Raw genomic sequence first — 18,586 nt, forward strand, 5'->3', positions numbered from 1 at the left:
AACAAAACTAAATTTCTACGCGTACCGTGTAAAATAATTGACAAAATAATACATACAATTATGCATGAGGAAATAATATCCCAACGGTTTTTATGATCTCTTGAATATGAAGTTGAGATAAAACAGGAACAAGTGGGAACAAGAACTTATTTTTTATTTTGTAATGAGATAAAAAAATAGTTTGTTATGAAGCAGTATGTACCGGTTTATTGTACAATGCAGAACTTGGTATGAGGAAACATACCTTGTCCTACCTTACATTACCAAATATACAAATTGATTTGTTCCTCAAATCCTTATGAACATTTATAAAACATGTAGCGGCGCTCAATCATTGATGCATTGCATTATGTGGCAATCATGTAACGTTAACGCACACAAAACCCCATAATAAACTAGTCAGTAAAATTGTGTTTATTTGTCTATTATAGGTATGTTGTGCATGAAACATTTCGAAACAGTCCCCAGGTTTACAAAACAATTAATTTTGAAAATATGGCATCTGTCAGAAAACATTGATAAGTTTTGTCACAAAAATTACAATCGACTATTCTGGAAATTATAATAAAGTATTTACATAACCCGTGTCATTAGGAAAGGTAAACTGTAAAACACCATTACAGACGCACTCCTTACATTCAACTCTCTATCACCACCTGCCGGTCATCACAGGTATTACAGACACACAATATTTCAGAAATGTTTTTATCTTGTAACTAGGAAAAAATATTAACTCGAAAACCATTGCATTAACAAATGACATTCCAAACGTCTTAGATGACAACAAATTTAGTGAATCCCCTGTATGGTCCAAGTAGTGTAAAACAGATTACTTGAGTGCAGCCAGCTGCAACACCTCAACAAGTAGAAATACATTATATTCTATACTGTGCAATAAATACGTATACAGAAATCTTTCACCAGGCTTGTTAAACTCATCAAACTTTAAAATGACCAAAGTAAATATCACTGACACTTTAAAAATACTTCTGCTCTTTAAAATGACATTACCTCCATTAAAATCTCCAAGAGTCAAAGGTCATTTAAAAGACAATGTTTGTGCTTCACGGCAGTATGGAATAAAATATAAATCTGCTAGCATTTTAGCAGCTTTGTTTATGATGGAAAATGTTGTGTAGTTCAAGTCAAAATCAGTCAAACAAGACTAATATCTCATCAATAACCTCAGTATTGTCTTTCGCATTAAAATACATTGTATTCTTTCAACATTTAACACCACAATATCAAATTATAAGAATACAGTGATATGACTTAAGAGATAATGTGACCTCAACTTAATGATATCACAAATGCTTTAAAAATAAAATCGATTTCAGCCAGATCATTATCACAACAAAGGGTCGAACACTAACTAGATTAAATATTCATGAGAGACATTGTTAACTTACAAAAATATTGTTAATTCAGATCTCAACACATAAAATAGCCATGGACTCTTTATAAAACTGTGTACACTAAGATTGTCACTTTGATTTTGGTCATAGTGCAATGTCATGTTTAAAACAACTCAAGAACAGGTTGACCTCCTCTTGTTTTCTTCAATAAATATCCTGTTTAACTGGCTAGGGGTGTGGCTTAGTTAGCATCCACAGCAGCGTTAGACTGTGGATAGCAAGTCCAGGATCGAGGCTTCAGCAGGTCAATAAAAGAGGGCTGTAGGAACGAAAAAGGAAAGCATAAATATACACAATAAATGAATACATCCAAAATAATTAATTCCTGGAACGCCAGCATATTGTTTACCTCTTTTATAGGGCAGTAACGTTGTGCGTACCACTCCTGAGAATAAAGGCAGGTGAGAACTCCCTGACCCAAGAACAGTGAAGTCCACATAACTACATTCCAGATTGGCCCTTTTCTCCGGTCATGAAGGACAAAGTTAAATACCACTGGGAGAAAACATTAAGAGAGACAAATAAGAGTGAAGTACAGATTTTTACAGTCTTGACCAGTGGCAGCCCTTCTTTTTCAAGGTTGCACGATGTGAAGCTCGTCCCAACATGTTCATCAAAATAAGTGCCTGCTGCAGACGCGTCTAAAGGGTTCATGATAAAAGTGACGCTAGTGTTTGCCAGATACTGGCAGATACAGTACTTGTGTTAAGTTAGTGTCTTGCGAGTATTTTTTGAACGTGAGCGTCTCCTTTATCATCAACCCCTTCTACGCGCGTGCAGCAGGCACGTACTTTGACAAGATGCATGATGCACATGGTTCACATGACGCAACGAACACATATTGTAACATGACAAGCAACACACACAACACTCCGAACACATATTTTGAATTCACGCCCCTCAGAAGAGAAGTCACCAGCCACTGGTATTGACAAGTGATGAAAAAGGTAAAAGTACCCTGTACCTTAAAATATGCTAGAAAAGCTGGAAATAAAACACCCTAATGCTGCGTTCACACCAAACACGAATAGACCGTCTGGCGCAAATTATTTTAATGTTAAGTCAATGTAAAGACACATTTGCGCACGTCTCGCGGCTCGAAAGAGGCATTTAGCACAGTAGACGCGAATTCGCCTCATTCGCGCGTCTAGTTCGCAAATTCGCGTCTGACACCCGAGTTGAAAGATTTGAACTTTGCCGTCAATTCGCGTCATGACTAAAACAAGCGGTTTTAGTCTCGGACGCGCGTCAATTTCGCTTCAAATGCTTGCTTTTTTATTTTGCTCTAGACGTGCGAATGCATTCAAAATGTTCAAGCGGCAAGCGGTAGACGCAAATTAAACACTCTATTCGCGTTTGGTGTGAAAGCTGCATAAGGGCCTAATACCACAGAACGGGTTTATTTATTTTAAATGATTTTCTATAAGGCAGTGAGCGTTATGCACACTGTTTATCAGCAGCGAACGTTTTGGCCGCACCACGCATTTTTGAAGGAGCGCTCCGAGCGGAAAAGCGCCAGACATCATTCGCGTTTTTTCTATTGTTCAATCGAATAAGGAGAGAGGTGGGCTTTCCGTTGTGGTGACAGAAGTTTACAGTTAATAGCAAAAGACCGCTCACACTATAAACAGGACAGCTGTCTAGGTGGTTGCCTAGCAATATAAAAAGCCTTGCCGGACTGCTCTTCTTTAAAGTGACAATAAGGTGTTTAATATGTGTTCGGTGTGATCGGCCACTAAGGTGGTTAGGTAGTTTCCCAGTCTGGCCCAACTTGTTAAGCTGCTATATTTTGCACTAGTTACTGTAAACTAACCACTTGCGACCAGTAAACAACCTTAAAATGCTTTAGACTATTTGACTAGCTGTGATATATGTCAATTTCTTTTAGTGAGTGAGGTTCTTACTTCCAAAGCACATGAAGATGCAGAAGAGGACAGGGTAGAAGAAGCCAAAACAGATGGCCAGAACATACTCGTGTACTACAGCAGAAACCGTGAAGACGAGCAACATGGCCGCTGCCCGGAAACGCTTCTGTGTCATCTGCAGAAGTGGAAGATTTGGTTTAGCTTGATTTCATCAAAATGAATTTGATGTGACAATGACAATAACAAGCACAGTACAGGAGGACTCTCAAACATTATGAAAAAAATGTAATTACCAGTTGTTTACTGGATACAAGGTATTGAACAGATATCAGGTGATTGAACAGTACAACTAACTATCAAATACAGTACTGTGCATGCATTTTTATCCGATTTTATCACTTACCCAAAGGAAGTCCCTGTAAACATAGTAATACAACCAGTCGTGTACTACAACATTCCAAGTACGGTAATAGTTGGCGAATGAAGTGGAGTTCCACCAATCCTAAAGGAAAAGCATATTTTCAGCATCCACTAACGTATAGGAATAAAATTCAACACTCGATTCCTTTAAATAAAAGCAAAGATAATATGAACATGTCACACCTTATAAAACATTCTGTCTCCAAATCGTAGCATCTCTGCAAATGCATTGAGCCAGCAGTGTAAAAAGGCAAAGAAAGCCAGAAAGAGAACCAGTACACCTGCAGAAATCACATCACACAAACATCTCCATTTTCTGTTTTCTTTTTATGCAAACTCTCATATTAATCTACACACTTCTCTATGACATCTGAGAAATGTAGAAAAGGAACATAAGAATGTGCAGTTAAATGTGGTAACGCTGTACCTGGCAATATAGAGTTGAAGACACACAACACCATGACCCTCAGGTCAAAGAGTTGCATGCTGATGTTGTGAAACTGAGGAATGCACAGCCGCACAAATACATAATAGGCATAAAACAAACAACCCAGAACCTAGAATGACAGAAAAACATTATATTAAGAATATATTTTAATATATAATCTGTGTGACCCTGTCTGTGAAATCCAGGCTAAAGTCTCATAATCTAAATATATGAGATTAGGAGCATTAAAGCTTGATTTTAATCTTTGACATGATCTTACTCAGTCTATACTAAAGATATCAAGGTTATATTTTCACACAATGTTCTGTACATTATGTAGGATGATTTTCTGTGTAAAATTACTTTAGCTGGGTTTACACAGACTGGGTCACATATTTTAAAAAAAGTGTTAATTACAGCCTCATTTGAAAAAAATGAATGCTTTTAAAGGGCATACCGGTGCGAACTTTGTAGCCACATAGCCCCACCGTATATATGGATTTCTACACGAACAAAACAGGTTCTTTTAACATGAAGATAAAATCAAAATGGGGCCAATATAGTTTAGGTATCTCTCCAAACATAAATATGTTTATATTCATAGTTTTCAATCAGAAAACTATGGTCTACATATATCAAACTAAGACTGGATTTACATACTTTGTTATGATGGTGACATTACAGATACAGATTGTATTTACAGATACATACTGTTAACAAACTACATAACATTTTACATTTACTGAATTTAAATGGGGAAATCTTCATTTTAATCAAGTATTGTCATTGCCTATTAATGCATTTTTGTTTGATGCCCGATTTCATTTTTCCAAAAGTATTTTGAATTCAAACAACATTTGGAGGCCACCCACGAATATCACCACGAACCCTCTGTTATAGACCCATAATCTAAAATATAATAACTTTGTATTTGCTGGTGTTGCAAATAGCATTTTATGTTAGCTTTATATAATTAATATAATAAAGAACTCCAAAAACAAAATCTAATTAAATATACATCTAAAATATATATTTAATATTCTTAAATGGGACTTTTTCCATGTTTAAGTGCTATAATTGGGTCCCCTGTGCTTTTATCAACCTAGAAAATGTGAAAAAGATCAACCTAGTAACTTAGTTTTGGTAAACCATTCTCTGCAAGCATGTGAAAAAAGTCAGAAATAATCTTATCTGCACTATCCAACCACGACACTGCCATTTAGTCCAGAGATCAGCTCATTTGCATTTTAAAGGACACACCCAAAATGCCACATTTTTGCACACACCTACACAGTGGCAACTTTAACATGCTATAATAAATTATCTATGAGCTAGAACTTCCCATATGTACTCTGTGGACACCAAAGATTTATTTTACATCTTAAAAAAGTCCTGTGAAATGTCCCCTTTAAGACCAGCAATAGTGGGATCTTACCTTGGATAGTTGTCTCTGTATATAAGGGTGGGGGCAAACAGAAAATAAATGTACTGGTTCAGATGAGGTACAGCTACTAAATATGCAAAAATAAAAAAGACATTGTAAGTGTTTATTTATTTATTTCATCTTATGGCATCTAAGTAAAGATCTTACTTGTTTTGTTTCGTTCAGAGGACAGTACTCTTGGCACATTTTCTCGGACGAAGGAGTGAGTCTTCATTATGAATCTCACCTGTTTACAACAATAACATTTTATCAATGAAATTATTTGAATTATGTTTACTATGGCATTGCTAGGCCCGTATTTCAATGTACGGTAAGCCATTTCTTTAACTGTTCTGTAATAAATGATTCATAGCACAAACATGGCTGAGTTACCTACCAAATTCAAATTGCTTTACAATAACACAAATAAATCCACTTGTAAACATTTGAAATCAAGCTTATCTTTACACCTTTAATCAGTTTATCAGTAAAATTATAACTAAAATCTACACGTGTTTAATTTGCTTTCTAGATACTAATAAGAACAAATTTACATAAACACTTGCATGGAAAATACAGAAGCACAGTGTGGCAAACAGAGCAAATAAAAGCACCTGTTGCCATGGTGACGGAGTACCTGCTCTAGAATGAGAATGAAGCATGATGCAGGGGGAAGGCTGTTTTTCAGCACCACATATGTGGGCATCAATCCCAAACACAGCCCCTGATAGAGCAGCAGAAGGAACCCAGCCAGCACCGTCCACAGGGTCCCATGGTTTGACGTCGTGTAGTAGCTGGCCCAGCCACTCAACAGTACAAAAGGAACCACAAGGGCGGACAGAAACATACACATCCACGTGACAACCACTAGAGGGAACTGGCCAAATGCGTACACCAACAAGTCAAACTCCAGCACCAATCTAAAGAAAGTAGGACAGAAAGCAACAGTTACATAAAAATAAAAAGTGCAATACTTTTTCATATGTCTCATATTTCTGTTTGTGCTAAAATGTTTGCGGAACCAAAATTGTGTTATTGTGTTTAGTGCCATAAAAAACTTACATAAAATTAAAATGAATAAATATGATAGCGCAGCATTTGTTAAAGGATTAGTCCATTTCAAATAATCCAGATAATTTACTCACCACCCTGTCATCCAAAATGTCTTTCTTTGTTCAGTAGAAAATAAATTATGTTTTTGAGGAAAACATTCCAGGATTTTTCTCATTTTGGTGGACTTTAATGGGCCCCAACACTTAACACTTAACTCAACACTTAACAGTTTTTTCAATGGAGTTTCAAAGGACTCTAAACGATCCCAAACGAGGCATAAGGGTCTTACATGGCGAAACGATTGTAATTTTTAACAAGAAAAATAAAAAATATGCACTTTTAAAGCACAACTTCTCGTCTATCTCTGGTCGTGTGAAGCGCCAGCGTGACCACACTTAGTTGCGCAATGCGTCGAAAGGTCACGTGTTACATATATGAAACGTTTGGGATCGTTTAGAGTCCTTAGAAACTCTGTTGAAAAAACTGTCCATTAGTCCATTTTCTTAAAAGAAAAATCCAGATAATTTACTCACCACCATGTCATCCAAAATGTTGATGTCTTTCTTTGTTCAGTCGAGAAGAAATTATGTTTTTTGAGGAAAACATTGCAGGATTTTTCTAATTTTAATGGACTTTAATAGAGCCCAACACTTAATACTTAACTCAACACTTAACAGTTTTTTTCAACTGAGTTTCAAAGGACTATAAACAATCCCAAACGAGGCATAAGGGTCTTATCTAGCAAAACGATTGTCATTTTTGACAAGAAAAATTACAAATATACACTTTTAAAGCACAACTTCTCGTCATGTAGATCGGGTCGTGATGCGCTAGCGTGACCCGACGCAATACGTCATGACGTCAAGAGGTCACAGAGGACGAACGCGAAACTCCGCCCCAGTGTTTACAAGTGTGTTGAAAAAGGACCGTTCCGACGTTGTTGTATGTAAACTGATACTAATTAATGTCTTTGTGTCAGTTTATTGTTTAAAATGGTACGCAAATGTGCGTTTTATATATGTAACACGTGACCTCTCTACGTCACTACGCATTTACGTTAGGTCGCGCTGGATCGGATCTAGACGAGAAGTTGTGCTTTAAAGGTGTATATTTGTTATTTTTCTTGTCAAAAATAACAATTGTTTCGCTAGATAAGACCCTTATGCCTCGTTTGGGATTGTTTATAGTCCTTTGAAACTCCGTTGAAAAAAACTGTTAAGTGTTGAGTTATGTATTAAATGTTGGGCTCTATTAAAGTCCATTAAAATGAGAAAAATCCTGCAAAAAACATAATTTCTTCTCGACTGAACAAAGAAAGACATCAACATTTTGGATGACATGGTGGTGAGTAAATTATCTGGATTTTTCTTTTAAGAAAATGGAATATTCCTTTAAGTGTTAAGTGTTGTGGTCCACAAAAGTCCACCAAAATGAGAAAACCCTGGAATGGTTTCCTCAAAAAACACAATTTCCTCTCGACTGAACAAAAAAAGACATCAAGACCCCGGATGACATGGTGGTGAGCAAACCATGTGGATTTTTTTAAGAAAATTGACTAATCCTTTAAGGGAAACAAGCGGGACATAATCAAACTGAAACCTATCACACCTGACTCAGTCAGGTCTCACCTAACTAACAATCACAAAGTTTGGTCAAATAATAACTGCTCTGACCTGCCCTGATCGATGAAGTCCACGATGAGAGTGCTGAAGATGAAGAGGAGGAGGAGAGCAATAAACATGTGATAGATGGTACGGATGTGGTTCACCTCGAACAGATCACTGCAGAACAAAAACATGGTTTGATAAGCATTTAAATATTCATATGCAGTAAATAAACAGATGCACCAAATCATATTTCCAGCCATAAATAATATTATTACAAAAGGGGATCTTTTTTAAAAGGTCAGCTGATCAAATTAAATCCATGTCATATTTTAGAAACAAATCTTGGATTTTATATTTTAGTACAGACTCTTATCAGTATTACTTACTCTAAAAGTGATCTTCGAATCACAAACTGCTTGCTTTGGCTCTGAGATGTTTGCGGGTGCCTGCAGGGCCAGAAAAAGGAAGATTAAAGAGATTTACAAAAAGCATAGCTGAGCTATAAAGTCAGCTGTAATACTGAGAGATTTCAGTACCTGTGTTTACTTCTCTCCTTATCTGACAGATGAAAGACTGTGTTGACATTGGATGAACTCAGACCGGCAGACTCCTCAATCAAATTGTCCATAAACTCATTCACCTGAGTGTCAAACTGACGCATCAGATCAGCCTTCAAATGCTGAAAATCAAAAAACGACAACGATAGGTTAGGATCTGATCAATAGAAAGTTGCCAGAAGCTGTCACAAAGTACCCACCAACCATTACCTTTTTAGCCAAGTAATAACTTTTTAATTTTTTATGCATTATGTTTTTATCCAAAGCGACTTACAGTTATTGTCTCAGTATGTGGGTTCCCTGAAATCGAACCCATGACCTTTTGCACGGTTAATGCAATGCTCACTACCAGTTCAGCTTCTCTCAGCAAAGTCACATCTTATCCACAAGATGACATGCTGGTCTCATGTGATGACTAAAGCTATCCTATTCATGTTGCGGCCATTTAATTTTGACTGACACTGCTGCTCCTTATGGGGACAACTGAAGGTCTTGTATTTTGAGGTGATTTTAGTATATTAATCTTAACTACACACTTAACCATACTATACTTCTGTTGCCTTGTGTAAAAGGCCTGGATTTACATTTAAAGTATTTAAAAGTCTTTAAAAAGTATGATATTTGATTTTAGTGATGTACAGTAGAAGCTTATGATGAATATGACAGATGGTTCTTTGAAGCGTCACAAAAAAGGACGTCATATTTTTCCAGTTTGTTGCTAAAGATCCTCATGAGACTCCGGCTGAGAAACCACATCCTTCTCTAATCTAGCTAGACATTCTGCAACCTTTACAAGCACTTCCTCAATGCAGAAATCAAAGTTGATCTGTTTTAAACAAAGCAAAGATAGTCCCGGTTTTCCTCAGTTTTCATTGCATGATCCTTTACTTTAGGGTATTAAAGGAATAGTCTTCTCATTTTCAATATTAAAATATGTTATTACCTTAACTAAGAATTGTTGATACATCCCTCTATCATCTGTGTGCGTGCACGTAAGCGCTGGAGCGCGCTGCGACGCTTCGATAGCATTTAGCTTAGCCCCATTCATTCAATGGTACCATTTAGAGATAAAGTTAGAAGTGACCAAACACATCAACGTTTTTCCTATTTAAGACGAGTAGTTATACGAGCAAGTTTGGTGGTACAAAATAAAACGTAGCGCTTTTCTAAGCGGATTTAAAAGAGGAACTATATTTTATGGCGTAATAGCACTTTTGGGAGTACTTCGACTCGGCGCAGTAACACCCTCCCTCTCCCATTATGAGAGGGAGAAGGGGAGCGGACTTTTCAGGCGAGTCGAAGTACTCCCAAAAGTGCTATTACGCCATAAAATATAGTTCCTCTTTTAAATCCGCTTAGAAAAGCGCTACGTTTTATTTTGTACCACCAAACTTGCTCGTATAACTACTCGTCTTAAATAGGAAAAACGTTGATGTGTTTGGTCACTTCTAACTTTATCTCTAAATGGTACCATTGAATGAATGGGGCTAAGCTAAATGCTATCGAAGTGTCGCAGCGCGCTCCAGCGCTTACGTGCATGCACACAGATGATAGAGGGATGTATCAACAATTCTTAGTTAAGGCAATAACATATTTTAATATTGAAAATGAGTAGACTATTCCTTTAACCACTGTATAATATTCTTTTTGATGTTAAAAAATGCTGTCCCAATTTACCTATATTTATACCTAATTTATAATATTTATAAAATGATAATAATAAAGCTATTTGCGCGTAGTTGGATGCTTGATCATTTTGAGTTTACTCGATTCATTTGTGTGTGAAAGCCACGCGTGAAATTCTAGTCATTCGAGACATTCACGCGGAAATTCATGTCGTGGGAGGGGCTTCTATGACTCTGCACGCTCCCTGTAATCACGTCACTACTAGACCAAGCTCCTGATTGGATAACATGGCGCGAATATCCGCCAAAGTTCTGATTTTTCAACTCGCACGTTTCCCGCAGCAATACTCAAATCTGTACATCGCCTTCCGCGCATTCCATTCGTACGTACCGCGCCGCAGGATGCCTATTCGCGTCTTTACATTGACTTAATATGTAAATCACTTGGGCTTGCCGCCTTTTCTGCGTCTGGTGTGAATGCCACATAAGGCCTAGTCCTGACTGAAGATAAGCCCTGTCTGGGAAACCACCCCATAATGCTTTTGGGATTACTTTTGACAGTTTCAAAGTCTTTAAATGTAACATTTTTTGAAATTTGTTTTTTGTTTTTATCAAGATTTTTCTTTTCATAATACCAGACATGATCGTTTGTCATTGATCATTATCGAAAACGTACTCAGATCTTTCAAACATTAACAGAGACTGTGCTCGACAGCAAAATCTCTTGTCTGATAAAGGCCATCTGACAAGATTAACTGATGAATGAGAGTTGGACAAACATTTAGTGTTGCAAAACTTATCATGACAGCTATTCAATAAAAAAAAAATCACAATGGTAAATCTCTTAAATCTGTACTTTTGTACCTCAGCTTTCTTCTTCAACTGTAGTTTCCTGCCTATAATGTGCTCCACTTCCACAGATCCTGAAAGAAGACATTTGTGAAAGCCTGTGCGTAAAATGTTGATGTGCATTTATGCAAGGCACATGACCCCACACATTGTAAACAATAATAGACAGTGAATTTTTACATTTTCATTCAAGTAAAACTATACGCCCTAACAAATGGGTGTTGCATCCCAATCTGTGTAATCACATCTAAATACAGTTAGATAAAGGTCATGTTGTACTGTAGCACTGCTGACTTTTGACTCACTACTAATATTTAACTAATCCAACATAATGCAATCAGAACGCTTGCATCCATTACAGGACAACTATGAGGAAAGAGGAGATTACAATAACTTGTATTTGTAAGAAGAACATATCATGGTTAGTTTATCTATTAATGTTACGGTTTACCTATTTACATCCATGTCTATTTACATCCGAAAAGAAAAGATTTTGTCATTTTGTCAAAGCCATATAATGACATCTAACACAAATGACTAATTGGTGTTATTCACAAGTTGAGCAATCATTCAGGGTAAACAGGCATAATTTCAGGGGTTAAAGTTCAATGCCCTAAAATAGACCTCATAGAATAAGCCTGACCCCTTAATAACACCATTTATAGTCCCACTTCAAAATTAAATAAAATAATAATATTTTAAAAATAGATATAAACATATTCAATTACATTTAACTTCTTTAATGACCATAAGAGAAGATTTGCTCTTACCATTACTGGGACAGGGGGATTCTCCTGTGGTTCTTTCGGACCCTCTGCTGTCCTGCTCTGATGATGGAGACTTTTGTGAAGCTTTGCGACTCCACGGGCCACCTTTCCCCTCATTCACCATAATGACTCTGAATCCAACACAATAATAATATTTGACCTATTTCAACTTAAACATCTTAAAAAAGGCAGTATTGTTTTAACTCACTGACTTAAAAAAAAGTAGTTGAATCTTTCTCAACTTGCATGGTTAGAGTTATGTAAACATAACTGCCATAACTTATTCATATGATTTTAGAGTTAATGTGCCACTTATTGTACCTGTCTAACAACATGCAAATAGATTCATGTAAATTACAGTATGTGAATACTTTTACAAATAGCAACAGGCATTTATCTACGTAACAGCATCACATACTAACACAAAAACACTGTTGTGCTGTAGACTATGAATGAGAAACTGTGTTGATGCTTTCTTCGGCATTTCGAAATAACATGTGCAATGGTCAAATTAAGTATATATTATAGTAAGATAATCTAGTGACATGCGTTCACTAACCAGGAAATCTTAGTTGACGTATATTTTAGGTAAGACAAAAAACAGTAATACGACTTACTTCCTGTGTTTTTCTCCAAAATACGTCCGTGTATGACAGATAGTTGAGGTTTTGAGGAGAGTAAATATCCAGTAAATACAAACACTCCCCTTATTGTGTGATTGAATGAGTTAAACGTGACAGCAGCCGCCTGGAACAACAAGCGCTTTTCTCTGCCGGGTGGGCGGAGTCTGCTCCGGAACACAATCTGATTGGCCTAATTGCTTCGAGTATGTAAATGAGCTTAAAGAGCGCAGAATCAATAATTGGCTACAACGTTGCTGATTTATTTAATAATAATCGATTATCGCATTTCTTTCATATTTGTAATGTGGGATAAATACATTCACGTGGCATATTATTTTAAAATTGTGACGTATTAAGTTAATTCACATTATAAGTGAGAATAAACGAGAAATTCTTGCTTTATAGTTGTTCGTCTTGAATATCTAGTTTGAGTGATATTTGTCATATTTATGAAATAGCGAGACTGTATTGTGGTGTTACATAACAGCTTAACGTAACAATGTGTGTGCTGCCTGGGAGTTTTAATCATCATTCTAAAAGTTATAAAGTATAAAATTCTGTTTGTAATTTTATTTTGTTTGAAATCTGTGCCTACATAAGTCTTTTTTTTTTGTTAGTATTTATCTGAAATGCACATGTGTGTGTGTTAAGTGATGCCTCATCTACCCACAATCCATTAGAAATATTTTCTAGTTTTTTAAAAATGAATAAGAATTGAGTTATTTGTGATTCATGGTTTGTTTATTGCAGTATGAAGGTGGCAAAATACAACAGGGGTATTTTTACATGATACATTTCTTAGAAGAAATAAAACAGTGAAACATAAATAAAACACCAATGCTCAAAATATTTTATATCAGTTTTGTTTTTAAAAGAAATTTTGCAGACTGCCAAAAACAGCATTTTAAAAATACACATCTTTAGTGCTGGGCAAAGATTAATCGCGATTAATCGCATACAAAATAAAAGTGATTTTTGTCATAATATATTGTGTGCTGTGTGTAATTATTATGTATATATAAATACACACACACACACACACACACACACATTCATGTACGTATTTAAGAAACATTTACATGTGTGTGTGTATATATATATATTTCTTTTCTATATTATATATACATTTAAAAAATTGATATATACATTTAAACAATTCTTAAATGAATGTTTGTGTGTGTGGTCAAATATACATAATATTTACACACAGTACACAAACATACATCATGCAAAAAAATCACTTTTATTTTGTATGCGATTCCAATACAATCTTGCATAAATGAGATTCAGTCTGTGAAAACCCAGCAAAGGTCATTTTTATGTGACTTACTGTTTTCTCATCCTACATAATGTAAAGAACATTCTGCGAAAAATATAACATTGATATCTTTACTACTGACTGAGTAAGGCCACATCAAAGATTGAAACCAATGTGAAATCCAAGACTGAGATCAAACTTTGATGCTCCTAATCTCATAACTAGATTATAAGGGAGACTTTACCCTGGTTTTTACAGACAGACTGACATCCTCATATCACACATAAAAACTAGTGCACCACTTTCAGTGTATAACAAATTTATTAGAATGCCATAATAAACATTTAGCTTGAGATATCCATGACCATAATGTACACACACACACAATCATTTCAATGCACATTCCTCATGTTTGCTCTGTGAGTGTCGTCTATTATGGAAAGAAGACTATAAAAAGCATAAAGGTCCCAGAACAACGCTTACATCTTCCTTCCAGTTCTCTCCTGTGACCTCAACAGAAACATCTCTTATTGGAAGAAGTGTCACGTCTCCCCTGTGGAGCTCCGAATTACACACAGTTCTCACCTGCACCACTACCTGCAAAGAAAAGACAAGGACCTTTAATATAATAATTAATATAATATAAAATAATTATCAATAATGTAATTTTTTATGCTTCTTACTTACCACAGCTGTTAGTGTCAACATTTTTGCACTAATATCATGCCTACACTAGACTTCTTCATACCTCACAGTCATGTTTTGATATGATGATGTGGGATGGATCAATTTCCTCATTGGAGTCTCCGCGTAAGTATAATATCTTCTTGATTTGATCATCGTTTTCAGCGGTAATCCTGTGATCTTTGGGACACAATAGCTTGATGCTTTGTGTGGCTGAGTTGCTGTGTAACACCAGAAATCGCAGTTGGACTACATCTAGATCCTTGTACTCAAACTGTGAAATACACCAATCAATAGATAAGGACAAATACAATTTACATCATCTGAGTATTTACCAAAAAGTGCATTAGGACTAGGGTTGCATAGGGGCAATAAGTTTCCGGTAACTTTCCATGGGAACTTAATCCGGGGAATTTTGGAAATATTCTAAATGGGAAACTTTACAGGAACTATTTGGAAATTTTGAGAAACTATTTCATATACGAACATAAATAAACATTTTATCTGGTCATAAGCAGACATGCAAGCAAAGTAATACAAATTTTGAAGAATTCTGATACTTACGCTCATCAAGACGTGGATTTATTTGATTAAAAATCATTCAGAAATCATTCTAATATTACTAAAATTTGATCAAATAAATGCAGGGTTAATAATTTTCTAATGAAATAGTGCTAGCTTACATTTAGATATCTGATTTACTGGGTTCAAGAAAATATCTGTGCATGCTATGGAAGAATGCAAGTACATGCAGGGGGTGTGGCCCATAGATATGTATAAAGGCTAGATGTCTCACCTGCGCTGCTGGCCAACTGAGTGGAACATCCGCATTTGGCGGCCATCTTACCACAGGCAGCTAACTCACTCGTAGCATTGAGTTTTAATGATGCATGTACTTTTTAATGACCATAACTTGCTTAAAGCAACACTAAAGAGTTTTTGCTCTTTGCTCCCCCTACAGGTTGGAAGCGGAATTGTCCATTACCACTGTTGTAAATAATTTAGCCTACTGCAGCAAAGCTGGCCCTGATTGGATTGTAGGTCTGCCGTAAAGCAAGTTTTTGTAGTTTTCACTCGAACTACAAGACCGTGACCCAACGGTTGGAAACTTCTTTAGTGCGGTTTTGGCCGATAGAGGGCTGCAAAGCGAATGTGAAAGTGCCGTTCATCCTGTGTTGAGTGGATGAACGACTGAAACTTTTTTGGAAACGTTATTTTAAGGTTAAAAAAAAACTCTTTAGTGTTGCTTTAGCTTTCTACCGATTTTCAAACGGTTTGGTTTGTTATAAACGTCAAAGACGTTTTTTTTCATGAAACATGTTAAAGCATTCAGAATTATAGCATCATTAATAACGTTTGTAAGAAACCAAACCGTTTGAAAATTGGTAGAAAATTAATCAAGTTAATTTGAAATTTAGAGGTAATTTAAAAGTACCTGCACCCTTAAAACTCAATGCTACGAGTGAGCCTGTGGTAAGATGGCCGCCAGGTGATGACATTAGAGACTCTGCCGTAACACATCTAGCCTTTATTATACCCATCTATGGTGTGGCCTCAATGGCTTTTTAGTAAATCTTGTTGTTTAAAAAAAAAAAAAGAAATTTAAGTTCCCTGTTATAGACAACTGCAATTTTTTTCAATATCCCAGTTTATTCCCATTAATTCCCAAATATTTGCATTAATTTCCAAATATTCCCATTAATTATCCCGTTAATTAAATGCCCGACATTTTGCAACCCTAATTAGGACAGACAATTCAGTTGAGACAAAACAGTCTAGTTAGTGCATTTACCCTAAAGCCTCTTTGAAGTTCACTAAACCACTTCTTAGATCTGTCCACCGACGGCCTTATTCCCGAAATCTTAAGAAGACAACAAATGTAGTATTATATTCAAATACATATCTATTTTTTTATCTCACAGATGGTAAAGCAAATGGTCTTACGTTAGACTGGACAGGAGACACACAGGTAACACCACCAGCGGTAAAATTACAGAAGACACGCAGAGCATCAACTGGACATCCATGGTTAGGATCAATGTAGTAATGACCTATGAATAACCACAGTGAAAGACCTTACTTGTTTAAGAAGCCAAAAGTTCAAGAACAAAAAGTAACAGGATGACATCCTCAGAGTAAAGCCAGAAAACATATACTGTACCTACCATACTTTAACCTAGTACGCAAATACAGATGTAAAGGCTTAAACAAGGCATTGCGTAATGCCACCGCAGACCAGACACAAAACAGAAAACATGATATCGCTCGATGCTTCAATGAAAACATTTTAGACTCTGGGCATGCATTTTTAAATTTCGAATCGTGTTCAGTTTGACAGAACATAATTTTCACCGTCATTCAGGGGAGGGTGGATGAGACTCAGCTCTCTGCAGGTTGTCGCAGGGTTGTTTTTAGTACCCAGAGACCAGCTGTGTGCACTGCTATCTTCCTCATGCTCTTGATCATTCTCATCAAAGCGAGGCTTTCTGGAGAACATTGTTGCTTTCTGCAAAGAGACACATAATATTAAAATCTGTATATTATGTAAAAGAAAAATTTGTCAGAGATAAAGTTAGATTTAGTTCTGTTAATGTCTATTAACCTTGGCAGTGAAGCCATAGAGGCGCCACATTTCATAAACATCATGTGTAAACAGATGGCTGTGCACCACTATAGGGTCATCATGTACTTTTAGTGTGTGTGCGTTGTTCATTCAAATGAATATGACTTGTAAAAGTTAACCTTTGGAGCTGATAGAGATACTGTAATCTTTAATATTCTGATATAGACCGTTTCATCAGACGCACGTGCGGTGACGCGATACGCGTGTGGTCCGAACTTTCGGTTTCATTTTTTTAATGGTCTGACTAGTTGCTAAACTGAACTCTTGAACAAATCGTCGAAAATAACAAATGTTTTGCTTTCCTAGGTAATCTACGTGTTGTTTATTTTGCTTGTTATATAAATAAACTACGTTTAAAGTACTTTGTTGTTATTTATTCTTAGCGGGGTTTACCGGACGTTACGTGTTGACCACGAAAGCCGCTTGTTTATGTTGTTACTGCTGAAACCGTCTATAAATTGTGTGGAAATGATTTATCTCTTCCTTACACTTTTTACAATTACAATTGTCTTTGCTAAAATGTGTTTTAATTCTGAACAAACCAAGGCTGATTGCTTCAGTTTGTACCAACATTTTGTGATCCTCTTGGTGGAATATGTTCCCTTGGTCTCTTCTGGCCAATGCCTGGTGTCCCCTTGTAAAGAGATAAACAAATATAACCACATTATTCTGTAGTCGACTTCATAGTCACATTCTGTTTGAAATGTTTCAATGTATTTTGTTTAAAGCGTAACTAAACCCCTTGTCAGAGCCTGACTCCGCCCACTGGCAATTTTTGAAAAATGCAAGAAAAGTGGGCAGATCCCAACGGAGATAGAGGGGACGAACTAAGGGCATACCAAGTGTGGGCGTGGTGAGCTTGAACCTGCTTGGGTCACAAGGTATTTTTTTGGACCCAACATCCAATAGGAAAATTCAACTGCAGTAGCCACCGTTCAACCTGAAGAGGGCAGCACTCAGACGTTTTTACACCAAATATTGTAGTTTTGAAACACTTTATATCCAAATGTCAAAAAAGTTACGAAAATCAATAAACAGCACTAATAAAGCCCCATTCTTACAGATCATTAACTAAAAAAAGTTGGTTTAGGGTTTAGTTACTCTTTAAAATACAAGTGAGCCATTATAACCTAAAGTGACATGCGGTAAAAATGTCTGACTTACAGGTTGTCCTCTCTGACCTTTCACGCCTTTTCTACCTGGTAATCCCCGAACACCTTTTGAACCCTGTTGATATGAACGTTCATTATAAAATCACATTTACGCAATGTCTGAGTCATATGTGTAGTCTTTCAAGAAGTACATGTCAGATAAAGATGACCGTGATTCAAATCTGGTTCACATACAGGTTAAAGATAACAAGAGCTATACAGTACAGATTAAAAATGAC

General features: G+C 36.3%; 2 protein-coding genes across 3 annotated transcripts; both read right to left on the reverse strand.

Annotated features, from left to right (window-relative positions):
- Positions 1-393: 393 nt before the first annotated feature.
- On the reverse strand, positions 394-12,814 carry soat1 (sterol O-acyltransferase 1). Of its 2 annotated transcripts, none has more exons than XM_073868038.1 (16): positions 12,626-12,814; positions 12,012-12,139; positions 11,257-11,315; positions 8,747-8,889; positions 8,597-8,656; positions 8,277-8,384; positions 6,188-6,470; positions 5,719-5,797; positions 5,563-5,638; positions 4,585-4,630; positions 4,128-4,257; positions 3,884-3,981; positions 3,684-3,782; positions 3,320-3,455; positions 1,765-1,910; positions 394-1,674 (listed from the first exon to the last, which is right to left on the reverse strand). In XM_073868038.1, exons 2-16 carry the CDS (start codon positions 12,130-12,132, stop codon positions 1,597-1,599), a joined length of 1,662 nt encoding a protein of 553 aa, XP_073724139.1. In that variant the 5' UTR covers positions 12,133-12,139; positions 12,626-12,814; the 3' UTR covers positions 394-1,596. The 2 variants fall into 2 exon arrangements, with proteins under 2 accessions (XP_073724139.1, XP_055023344.2); XM_055167369.2 differs by having other exon boundaries at positions 5,563-5,644.
- Positions 12,815-13,795: 981 nt separating this feature from the next.
- Positions 13,796-18,419, reverse strand: LOC141363979 (collagen alpha-1(II) chain-like). The gene is made up of 7 exons (XM_073868039.1): positions 18,361-18,419; positions 17,768-17,830; positions 16,926-17,079; positions 16,518-16,624; positions 16,366-16,434; positions 14,638-14,847; positions 13,796-14,486 (listed from the first exon to the last, which is right to left on the reverse strand). The coding sequence occupies exons 3-7, from the start codon at positions 17,068-17,070 to the stop codon at positions 14,337-14,339; spliced, it is 681 nt and encodes a 226-aa protein (XP_073724140.1). The 5' UTR covers positions 17,071-17,079; positions 17,768-17,830; positions 18,361-18,419; the 3' UTR covers positions 13,796-14,336.
- Between the last annotated feature and the right edge of the window lie 167 nt (positions 18,420-18,586).

The sequence above is a fragment of the Misgurnus anguillicaudatus genome, chromosome 5 (assembly GCF_027580225.2).
Source record: "Misgurnus anguillicaudatus chromosome 5, ASM2758022v2, whole genome shotgun sequence".
Taxonomy (NCBI): domain Eukaryota; kingdom Metazoa; phylum Chordata; class Actinopteri; order Cypriniformes; family Cobitidae; genus Misgurnus; species Misgurnus anguillicaudatus.